The sequence below is a fragment of the Anomaloglossus baeobatrachus genome, chromosome 1 (genome assembly GCF_048569485.1).
Source record: "Anomaloglossus baeobatrachus isolate aAnoBae1 chromosome 1, aAnoBae1.hap1, whole genome shotgun sequence".
Classification (NCBI taxonomy): Eukaryota; Metazoa; Chordata; class Amphibia; order Anura; family Aromobatidae; genus Anomaloglossus; species Anomaloglossus baeobatrachus.
In genome coordinates this window covers 569,108,607-569,121,232 of record NC_134353.1, presented here as the reverse complement: position 1 = coordinate 569,121,232, position 12,626 = coordinate 569,108,607, and the positions used below count along the sequence as shown (strand labels likewise).

Here is a 12,626-nt window from a genome sequence, read left to right as displayed (position 1 = left end):
GGAGGAGATGGAAAGTTCACTCATTCCCTCTCTTCCACAGCAGTGATTCGATCTCAAGAGTGGATCACAGTGGCATGACACTTGATACATGCTCGCAGCAGAGCCTGAGCCGAGGGTCATTAGTTTATTGCATCCGATGCCATACGCTAGTGTAACTTCAGCCTAATGTGTATGGTGGTGCTGGACAACTGATTGCCAGGGAAGATGTTAATTGGGCATGTGCGATTTAGGATTTTGTTTTCCTGCAGATAATCCTCTGCCAGAGATGTCTGTCGGCACCTTTCTCATAGAGAATAAAAAAGTCTCCAGCTGAACGAGAGCTCCTGTGTATGGGAAAGATGGCCCAAATGGCTGTTGGCCAAACAATCACCCTGTGCCATGTGATACATAGGGAGGGCTTAAGAGTTTCACATGCCGCAGAGCTGAGCCATGATGAAGTATTTATGTAGTGACAATATAGCAGATCCACTGCTGGGATATATATTGAAGTTTCTGTCTCATACAGTATTTAGAATTGAAATTTGTTCTGTATGTGGTTGCTGCTCATAAAAAAAGCACAGCAAGTTTTTATTGTATTGTTTTTGCTATCTTTAATGGCCATTTATTCTTATTTATGCAACTGATTACTCTAAATTTCACAAATTTTCACAGCATCTTAGCAAAAGTCTCAAAAGCCTGAGACTTTATAGAGATAAAGACCTATTGCAGAAGCATCTCCTGACAGAGTATCATTAACTCATATTTTTTCAAAGCTAGTCAACTTGCGTCACTCATCGGTGGATATGATGACCCCGAGCTATAGCAACAAAAAGGTAAATGGTCCTATATTTGATAAAAACTGTTTAGTCAGCCAATTATGTAAAAGTCAATGTGACAGAAGAATACGTTTCTAGGGTGCCTTGTATTTCCAGCAGTGTGAATAAAGTCTATAGTATAAGCAGTGTATACTTGTATTCATGTTGCAATGTCTATAATCAGTGCAGGTACAATTTCTTCTAAAGAGCATAGAAATACCTCTATAGATATACTATGATACAAACAAACTGTAATATGCATAAATACTGTATGCTTAGCTACCACAAAAATGATAAAAGAAAGCCAAATATAATTGAGATCTATACGTCTTTGGATGTAACCACGACAACCAGGATGAAATCATCAAGTGTTCACGAAATGCATAGGACCGTGTAAAGATATAAACCAAATGCTGATAGAAAGCAATAAATCTGTGACGAGATGATGTCGTTATCCACCCTGCTCTTTTCATATATGTAACAGCTATTACAGGAATACTGTAAAATCCATACTCTGTCGAGGAACGCAAAGATGATGTATACGTCCGGCTGGTGCTACTTTACTTCCAGTCACTAATTAAATACAAACCTTTCATGTCATGCACTTTTCAACAGCAAAGGCCATTTGACACCGGGGAGGTTCTGTTTAAAGCCACCCCACTCTAGATCTGTCACTTGATGGACACGCAATGCTTGATAGATGTCACTGATAATGGGGTACGCAAGGATTTACTAACGTGTCCATCTATTATAGATTTACTGATGTCTCCATAATATGGCTTCAGATGGTCATAATTGTTTTGAAATATGATTGGGAATTTGAGGCAAAGAAAACTATATTGATCATCATGGAATACTACATTATATCATGTATATACGGTATCATGTAGATGAGGAGTGGTCTCACAATTATCATATTTTTAAGAAGAATATGTACAGTTATGGCTTTACTAAACTCAGCAATCAATTGTTATTTGTAGAATACGCCAAATCTTCCTATCCATCCCCCTGAAATGCTTATATTGTGGAACCCAACTATGTGGTCCACATGTTCTCACCAGGATATGACAAGGCTAGTTATAATGAGACAAGGCTAGTTATAATGAGGCAATCTCTTAAAGTTAATACATTGTCTGTGGCTTTATCACAATGCATTAACAAAGCAACATGATGAAATTGCCACAAATTGTTTTTAAGAATACAGTATGTACCAAAAACTTGGTAGATAATTATACGGTAGATTGAGAAAAACTCTAGTCCTTATTATGGCCTCCAATTAAAGAGCTGTAGGTCCTTCCCTACTCAACATCATTCTTGAATAGTCTATGTATCATAAAATACAGCACAACACTGCTGAAGTGCAATTTCAAGCAAAATATGGCCCAAATTTCTATTTAGCCCAAAGTCTGTTTAAAATTAAGCCCATACTGACTATGTAATTTGTCTAATTGTCTGTTTTCATGCAAATAAGCAGTAGCCTATGCAAGCAGCTACAAATACAGTGTAGTGTAGTACTCTTGTCAATATGAAAACTTATGCTGGTTTCAATTATCTGTGCTCAGATGAGAAGACCTGGCCAGTTAGCTTGGACTCCTGACCTGAGCTGCCGGTTTGGCCTCCTGACCTGAGCTACCGGTTGGAACACTTGACCTGAGCTACCAGTTGAGTCTCCTAACCTTAGCTACTGGTTCGGGTTTTGTGACTTGAGCTACTGGTTGGAACTTCTGACCTGAGCTACTGATTGGGTCTCCTGACCTGAGCTACTGGTCGGATCTCTTGACCTGAGCTACTGGTTGGGACTCCTGACCTGACCTACCGGTTAGGACTCTTGACCTGAGCTACCGATTGGGTCTCCTGACCTGAGTTACCGGTTGGGTCTTCTGACCTGAGCTACTGGTTGGGTCTTTTGATCTGAGCATTGTCCGTGAGTCATGTATATGTGAAACTAACGTTACACTCTCTTCCAATTTATAGCCGCACTTAGCAGTCAACCCTCTTTTTTATTACCAATGCAATCATCCCATTGTGGAACAAAACTTGGTTATATCATTAAAATACTATTCCTGGAAATCAAGTTTGTATCAAAAAACACAGAAGTGTTCTGTGCTGCTGCTAATACAATAAAAGCTGATAATGTGTAAGAAACCTGCAATTTAATTTTGCTAGTAGCTACATACTTGTGATTATTAAGATAAATGACAGAATGATACTAGTAAGTTTATATCACATTAGGGACACTAATGTAATTAGCAAATCGAGGGGAATTTAATGAATGAATTAAGCTTAATGGTAATCGCAGTAATGCATTTTGCTCATCACACTGTAATAGCACAAGTGGAAGGAGAAAGGCCTTAAAAATGATAATAAAAGTTAAAGGTTGCCTCTTGCACAGAAATAAACATACCATGAGCAATTTACTTTCTTTGTATATAAAAACATGCAGCAACATTTATTTGTGGCGTTATTTTCCTTTTCTGTATGAGGTTGCTGTCTAAGCGACCTATCTAAAGCTAGTTATACACAGAATAAGCCAATAGGGGGCCAACTATTCCCAAATGGCATATTTTAGGGGTAAGATGGATCGGGCAATTGGATTTCAATCTGTCTATTTTTTTCTTTCAGTAGGAGATATTATTTTTCTGGAAGTGACTTATTCTTCTCTCCATAATGAAATAAACATTTTTATAAAACATTGGGAAGAAATAGCATTTGGCGAATATGAATGTACGGTAGATAGTTATTTCAAGTGTATATGACCTGCCCTAGTACTTAAAGGGGTGTGGGGGCAAAAGGTGGTTCTTACCTGGGGTTTAGATTATGTAAAAATCATATGATAAATCATAAACACCTACTATCACCCTCTAGGTCACTTTGTGGTCTTGCCCGGTACCAGAATTTATGATTGTTCCGTTCAAACAGCCACAAGACCACTGCAGCTTGTGATAGGTGACAGCGGTCAAGTCACCTGACCATGGCAGCTTGTTACATGCCACAACAGCCCTGTGGCTAGCGGAATTGTGGTATCATCACTTCACGGAGTGGCCTGCACTGAATCTAGGTATGTGACAGCAGGCAATTATGATTTATTTCGTTTTATTTATTTTTTTTGCAGATTTGTTTGACAGGGCATCATGTTTAAGACTTGTTCAGTGCTTACTAGGCACAATTATTCAGTGTTCAGCTAATTGTCCTTATTCAATGGACAGCCAGAAATTTTGAAGAAAACCCACAACACAAGTTGAGCTTGAAACGAGTAGGTTTCTATTGTATCCTGTCTTTGTTTGTCTCTAGAACAATTTTCTTTGAAATGAAACAAAGAAGATAATTGTAAATTTTAAAAAATATCTGGATTGAGTTGTGGATTTCTCCTTCAACCTCTTTAGGAGCTATACTGTCTTCAAGAAGGATATACAAGCTAAAACCATAGGACTGCAGTCAACATTTATCTTACTACATATCTATATATATAATTGCTTTATTCTGTCTGTCTATCTGCTCTGTCTTGCTTCAAAATGACGTCATTACAGTGACAACCGTCGCCACACCGCACGCACTAAAGAGCCTGTGACCAACGGCTCAGCTAACTGAACAGCCCAAACTAAGGGCCGACAGGACGACGCACGACACTTTTCCCCACACCCACACAGAGCCCCGACTCCCCGGTGAGTGCTGCACCCCCAGGAGCCCACACCGGCAACCCAGCCGATACATACCCACCGCTCGCCTCCGCCCCCGCACACATTACCCCAGTTGTCTCCCCCCCACCCTCCGCATGTATACACTGAACACACACACACACGAATAGTCACCTGTCCTCAGCCATGCAGTCCCGAGCACTGATGTCCTCAGCACCATGGCCCCGCTCGGCTCCACCTCCCCCCACACTCCACCCCCCGCACACATTACCCTGCAGAATGGGGGCACATGTCAGGATGGTGGCTACACCACGATGGGGGCACATACCAGCATTGGGCCACATCACAGCATCAGCCCACATACCAGGATGGGGGCCATACAAGGATGGAGACTATACCAGGATGGGACACAGACCAGGATGCTGCATATAATTGCCTTATTCTGTCTGCCTGTCTTGCTCCAAAATAACGTAATTACAGTGACAACCGTCAACACACTGCGCGCGCTAAAGAGCCTGCGACCAATAGCTCAGCTAACTGAACAGCTCAAACTAAGGGCCGACAGGACGACGTTCGACACTATTCCCCACACCCACATGGAGCCCTGACTCCCCGGTGAGTGCTGCACCCCCAGGAGCCCAAACCGGCAACCGAGCCGACACATACCCACCGCTCGCCTCCGCCCCCTGCACACATTACCCCAGTCGGCTCCAGCTCCCCGCACTCCGCCCTCCGCATGTATACACTGAACACACACACGCAGGAATAGTCACCTGTCTCCAGCTATGAAGTCCCCAGCACTGACGTCCTCAGCACCATGGCCCCGCTTGGCTCCACCCCCCCGCACTCCGCCCCCCGCACACATTACCCCGCAGGATGGGAGCACATGTCAGGATGGTGGCTGCACCATGATGGGGGAACATACCAGCATTGGGCCACATCACAGCATCAGCCCACATACCAGGATGGGGGCCATACAAGGATGGAGACTATACAAAGATGGGACACAGACCAGGATGCTGCATATAATTGCCTTATCCTCTCTGTCTGTCTTGCTCCAAAATGACATCATTACAGTGACAAACGTCGCCAGCCGACACATACCCAGACACGTTCCTTCTGTTGTTTGTCATTTTAAAACCAATAAACAATTATAAGAATACTATATTAAACCTAACCCATCCAGTCCATTCATTACATTATTATTCAATCTGCTAACCTACATACACATTCTAGACTACCCGATACGTTAGAATCGGGCCACCTTCTAGTGTATATTATAATTGAACCTCTAATGTTATATAGCATGATAGGAATTTTGAAATACATACCTCATATTCTTGAGAAAACTTCAAGTTGTCATTAGCTTTCAATCTTTCAATGTGATCTGCAAGCTCCATAATGGGAATAGGTGGGTGGTTGGCCATGCCTGGAAAGGAAGAAGGAAGACAAATGTAGTGGTAGCTGCTCAGATACTTGTATGATGAACAGTTGAAAAGAGCAGAATGATTATTAATGTGCAGGTAGTAAAGATGCTGTATGTGAGAAGCAAGCAGATAAGTTTGGTTACTCGAAGCTGAACATGCTTTGGAGGGATGAGCTTTGATGCATGAGTAGTCACCAAGCATATTCCCAAAGCCATTGCGCCTAGTGTGAAGGACATTATTGTGCAATGAATCATGATGTTAGCTAGGGAAAGGAAAGTGATCACAGTTAGAGCCCAGGTAGAGACATCTACAGTTTCAAACCCTTTGTTCTGTACTGTATGAAATGGAAATAGCATAAGTGATGAGAAAGTAGTGAACTAAATAGAAAATGAAAGGCTCCTAAAAGAAAAAGAAACCACAAATTGAAACAAAAAGGACATAATGAAGGCAAACTAACTTGAAGAATGGAGGTTAACAGGGTAACCGGCGACACCTGAACCTGAAAAGGAAATGGGGGGTATAAATAAACAATGAATTATGTCGTGAAATTCAATGGGTAGCCCAAATAATTTGCCATCAAAACACAATGCAGCAGCGAGGCAAATATTTTGGGTCACCCATAAAATGACATTCGGATACCAAGTTAAGAATGTTTTATGGAATGACCAATATGATTTCAGAAAACAGATTACCTTATTATCAACCCAAAATGATGTAAGTAAAGGACATCGACATGCAAAACATTGAAATATGTAGCATGCATTATAATTTTGCAGTAATAGCTGCTTTGGGGGGGGGGTGGTAAGGGGCAGCAGTATGGCAATTGGGGGCATGAAAAATGTTTTCACTATTAGTAGATTGTAGTGAGAGGGGTTATGGTGCGGTCTGTTACAGCAAAATATTTCTCTTAAAAACACCCCCTGAAAATTGCCTACAATCTACCCTAGGTGTAAACATCTTGGTCTTATAAAGACACCTGCAAAGAATTGAAGGACAAACACAGAAATGGGGTATCTACATCAACCTGCCAGCTGCAAATATTTAATGCATGCCTTAAAATTGCATTGTATCCTTCCCAAACAAAACACGCACTGGTATGTTCAGAGAGTCAGAGACACTCCAGATGTTGTGAACGCATTTTGCTATGAATTATTAAGGTGTATTCAGCAATATCAAAATTTTCAAATGTTTTTGTGATCAAATTGTGGCAAACTATATACTGGACACACAGCTGGCCTGTAGATCTGAATAAACATACCCCATAATATTATTCAGGACTGGAAAGGAAACACAATGAATTTAGGGAGCTTAAGCTGGAATTTTTGGTAAATCAATCTTGGTAACTTGAAACATTAGCTAAATTAACACTGGTTTGTTCCAATTTGAGGGGTTTATGGTGGTCTTATTAAAAAAAAAGAAGAAATTGTAATCTGAAATGAAGCCTTCAACAAATGTGTAAAGCTGTGCAAGTCTACAAAAAGTGTTATCATTCTCCAATCATATAGGATGGTTAGATAAAAAAGAGTCCATCAAGATCAACCTACTGACTTTGGAGAGCATTTTGGGTGCCATTGCTGAAATGAATGACGATGTCATGTTTAGATCCAGATCAAGCACCCCTGTGAATGGGAGTGAGTAGTCAACAAAAGACAGTAAGACTTTTCAAAAAATGGTGGTTGATCGATGTGAAGGATAAAAGAGAACTTGTACAGCAAAAGTAAGAGATGTTTAGACCTTTTCGAGCGAATCGTGGGAGAGAGTAATTATCATATAAGGACTGAGTGGTGGTTTGACTAGAGAGGGAGGACACAGAGCCAATCAGTGAGGCGTAGGGGACTGAATTACTGTTCAAAGCTGTAAAAAGTAAAAGCCAATTGAAGATGGTGAGCCAATTAGTAGTAGTAGCAATAGTATAAAATCAATACATCTGCACATATACAAGCTAAAAGATGTACAGTCACAGACACATGTACATAATATAGTGACATAGTACCAAAAAATGTAAAACAGAAAACAAAGAGAACATACAGAATGAGGATAACTGTGGAACAAAGGATTTGTCTACTAAGTTCATAAAGAAAATGAGACATACTGTACAAGCGGTCAAAAAGCTTGGACCACCACTTATTTCTACCATATTGGTATTGAGTTATTCTTTGTAAAAATCACCAACATTTCTCTGGTGGTAGTTTGTCTCCTGGGAGAACATAGGAGTTGAACCTTGAAATGCAAACTGTCAGTTCCTTCTCTTTCACGATGTAATCTGTCAGTGGAGATTCGAGAAGCCTTCATGCACAATAGATTGTTCTACCAAAATCAACTGCCAACTTTTACCCTAATGTGTATGGGGACCTTTACTTACAAGTAACTATATATAACAATGAAGACTGATTTCATTATTATATCTACAACCAAGGAATAATAACAGCAGGTTCAAGAGTGGCAGCTACAAATGGCTGTGCTTCTATAGGAGGTCAAGCATCTTCTCTGCCACTGAAGATGTTGGTTAATCTACAACTATCCCATTCACTACTTCTAGGATCTTAGAAAATATACATGTATTAGGACAAGAGTGTGTCAATAGTGGCCAAAGAAGACAAATTGCAATTAAGGAAGTGTGAATAGTATGAACGATTGTGAACTAAATTAGGGCCTACACAGAAACCACTCTAAAATATCTTGGGTTGCCTACAGTTTTAAACAGTTAGTATCATATTCCGTATCATGTTATCATTATCTAGAAAGTACACTTACTAAAAGCAAGATTGAAAATGAAATAATCTTCATTACACTAAGGGCTAAATAAAATCTCAAATATGCTCAAGTACGTGAAGACAAAATGTATAGAGAATGTGGTGGCAAAATACATGATGGAGGATCATTGACGTTAATAGGTTTTTTTTTACTAGACTTCAGTTGACTGTTCCCGATAATGCATAATGCCTATTCATTTGTCACTTGCAGCAGAGCCAATCACAGCCAAGTAGTAAGGCCCCATACATATTACACTAATGATGACGATGGGCTCAGCCGACACATTAATGTGTAAGGCATCCCCAGGCAATTGACTGAAGAGGGAGAAATCAATCTTTTAAGTCTTATTTATTTGTTATCCTGGAAAAATATATTTTTGCCTTAAAAATATATTCAAAATGCCTAAGCAAGTGTAGTTTAAAGATGATAATTTAACAAACTTGTATTTGAATAGCTGCAGTGTGATTCTGTTATTTGCCAGGTAATATAGCGCATGATTTCAGTAACACCAACAATATTCTTTTTGGGGGTCACATTTGTTAAATAAAGAGCTTACTTCACTTGCCTGATTCATATGTTTTTGGAATTAATAGACATATTACCCTCTGTGTCAGGTCATTCAGTGCCTTTTAATAACCTGCTGTGTCAGTAAAGATGTTTAATGAAAAGACAGACCGTCTCATCTACTGAAATATTGATGTAGCCTAATTAGTTATTCTCTCCTAATTAATAAACATGCGAAAGTGCTGAATTTATATATACTCATACATATGGACTGAGTATTTAAGGATTTATACTGTCTAGATAATGTTAGAGCAAACACCTTCAAGTTTCATTGATTAACTATAAGCCTTCCAGCGCTTTACGATAAGCCATGATTTAAATCCAGGATACTGTCCACTTAGTGTATTCATAAGGGGCTGCCTTGTAGCCACAGGACCAATCATAGTCAGTATGTTGGCCAATAGAGTAAGGAGAGCTTAATTTATTAAGAGGCGCACATCATTTATTGAGTTAGTTGCACCTTAGAACTACGCCTCCATCAGAAATGAAACTCCATTTCAGTGTTAATTTAAACTGAGTGGACTTTATTACAAGGATTTATAGGGTGGCTACGTCTTCTAGGTGGTACATGCTAAACAGCTTTTCTTGCTCTGATATAGAGATAATTTTCATACTTTTCTCCCAAGGAAAAAAAGTTTTTTACCCAGCTCACCTGTGCAATGGAAGCCAAAAACCTGGGCTGTGCACGGAGAAAAGGTTTGGAGAGCCAGTCCATGTGCATAGAGAGTAGTTGAGGGATTTCACCAGCACAAAACTCCAGGCATCTTATTCTTTAAAATAAAACTTCTTTATTTCTTGTCATTAAAAAGTCCATGCTATAGTGGTTAAGCCCATGTTAGAGAGGACGCGTTTCGAACATCCAGTTCTTATTCAATCTCTAAACCATCTAGTCACAGAACTGTTTAAAAAGGGGCTAAACCCAAACATGTGATCAAATGGAAGGAAAGAGCAGGATAATTGCAAAAACATTAACCCATTGTGTTGGATCACTCCATATAGTGCCATGACACCCATATACATACATGGTATTTAAGCAAGATTAGTATGCAAACATCAATTCATTTCTTTTATTTAAACCTTTAGGAAATCTTGTGCCCATTAAAAACATCCATTTTATTTCTCTTTGAAAAATGATATCCTTCAAATTTCCACCTCTTCTAGGTAGTTTAATTTTTTCTATGGCATTAACTTTCATGCCTTTCAAATCCCCTGCATGTGCGTCGCGAAAATGTTGAGACGCTCCTGATAATTTTCTCGTGGTGGCATTATTCACATCATAGATGTGTTCAGATATCCTTTTTCTAAGTGGGCGACAAGTGCTGCCTATATATTGCAGCTGACAAATGGTACAAGATATTAAATAAACTACATGGTCTGAACTGCAGTTTATTAGTGACATTATTTTATAGTTTTTTTTATCTGCATATGAGGAAAAATCCTTTACATTTAACATATAACCGCATAGTCCACACGATCTGTGGCCACATTTAAACGAACCTGTACTAGGTAACCAATTGCCGGTATTTTTTTCCCCATTAGTGGAACCGCACCTGTTCATGTGATCACTTGGTGATAACATGGATCCCAATGTAATGTTCCTTTTGGAAACAAATTTAACTCCATTTTTTAGAATTTGATATAATGTGTCATCTGTAGATAAAATGGGTAGATATTTTTTGATAATTTTAATTACATCATAATAGTTCTTACTATATGTTGTTGAAAAAACAACCGACAATTCCTTTTGGGAACTATTTTTGATTTTATTCATATCCAAATATTGTGACCTACTCACTTTACTTGCCTTGATTTTGGCTTTTTGAAGATTTTTCAATTTATTATTATTGATGTAAAAAATAAAATCCTCAATTTTTTTATTTGGATTTTGCCATACAATAAGTACATCATCTATAAATCTCAGATATAATGCTATATCCGAGAAAAAGGGATTACATTGATTGAAAATATATTGTTCTCCCCACCAAAACATAAATATGCCCGCTAAAGAAGGGGAAAATCGTGCGCCCATTGAACATCCCATCAATAATAATGCCCACAATCTTTTTTTCACTTTTTTTCATGATGTATCAAAAATTAATTTTTTGGATATACAGTTTCATGGGAAGGGTGATAATGGAGAAATTAATTGCAGCCTTTATAGAAAACCCATATCAGGCAACTCGCTATTACATGCGGGAAGTTGCCATCCAAGACATGTCATTGATAACATCCCTACAGGTGAATATGTCCGTGCCAGGAGGTGTTGTAATACTCAAAATAGTTTTGAGGTGGAATGCGACATTATTGAAAGGAGGTTTTTGGCAAGAGGTTATAAATTGAAAAATCTTCAAAAAGCCAAAATCAAGGCGAGTAAAGTGAGTAGGTCACAATATTTGGATATGAATAAAATCAAAAATAGTTCCCAAAAGGAATTGTCGGTTGTTTTTTCAACAACATATAGTAAGAACTATTATGATGTAATTAAAATTATCAAAAAATATCTACCCATTTTATCTACAGATGACACATTATATCAAATTCTAAAAAATGGAGTTAAATTTGTTTCCAAAAGGAACATTACATTGGGATCCATGTTATCACCAAGTGATCACATGAACAGGTGCGGTTCCACTAATGGGGAAAAAAATACCGGCAATTGGTTACCTAGTACAGGTTCGTTTAAATGTGGCCACAGATCGTGTGGACTATGCGGTTATATGTTAAATGTAAAGGATTTTTCCTCATATGCACATAAAAAAACCTATAAAATAATGTCACTAATAAACTGCAGTTCAGACCATGTAGTTTATTTAATATCTTGTACCATTTGTCAGCTGCAATATATAGGCAGCACTTGTCGCCCACTTAGAAAAAGGATATCTGAACACATCTATGATGTGAATAATGCCACCACGAGAAAATTATCAGGAGCGTCTCAACATTTTCGCGACGCACATGCAGGGGATTTGAAAGGCATGAAAGTTAATGCCATAGAAAAAATTAAACTACCTAGAAGAGGTGGAAATTTGAAGGATATCCTTTTTCAAAGAGAAATAAAATGGATGTTTTTAATGGGCACAAGATTTCCTAAAGGCTTAAATAAAAGAAATGAATTGATGTTTGCATACTAATCTTGCTTAAATACCATGTATGTATATGGGTGTCATGGCACTATATGGAGTGATCCAACACAATGGGTTAATGTTTTTGCAATTATCCTGCTCTTTCCTTCCATTTGATCACATGTTTGGGTTTAGCCCCTTTTTAAACAGTTCTGTGACTAGATGGTTTAGAGATTGAATAAGAACTGGATGTTCGAAACGCGTCCTCTCTAACATGGGCTTAACCACTATAGCATGGACTTTTTAATGACAAGAAATAAAGAAGTTTTATTTTAAAGAATAAGATGCCTGGAGTTTTGTGCTGGTGAAATCCCAAAATTTCTCCAAAGG

The 12,626-nt window shown here is 38.7% G+C and overlaps 1 protein-coding gene across 48 annotated transcripts in view; it reads right to left on the bottom strand.

The window, feature by feature from the left end:
- Positions 1-12,626, bottom strand: part of PTPRD (protein tyrosine phosphatase receptor type D) — a 507,941-nt gene that overhangs the window by 93,936 nt on the left and 401,379 nt on the right. For 27 of the 48 annotated variants that reach the window (XM_075317015.1, XM_075317023.1, XM_075317066.1 and 24 more), the window contains 3 exons: positions 7,591-7,710; positions 6,314-6,355; positions 5,761-5,858 (listed from right to left, as the gene is read on the bottom strand). In XM_075317015.1, the coding sequence (XP_075173130.1) occupies positions 5,761-5,858; positions 6,314-6,355; positions 7,591-7,710 (260 nt within the window). The remainder of the gene's footprint in view (positions 1-5,760; positions 5,859-6,313; positions 6,356-7,590; positions 7,711-12,626) is intronic. The other 21 variants (XM_075317184.1, XM_075317214.1, XM_075317194.1 and 18 more) reach the window with 3 other exon arrangements.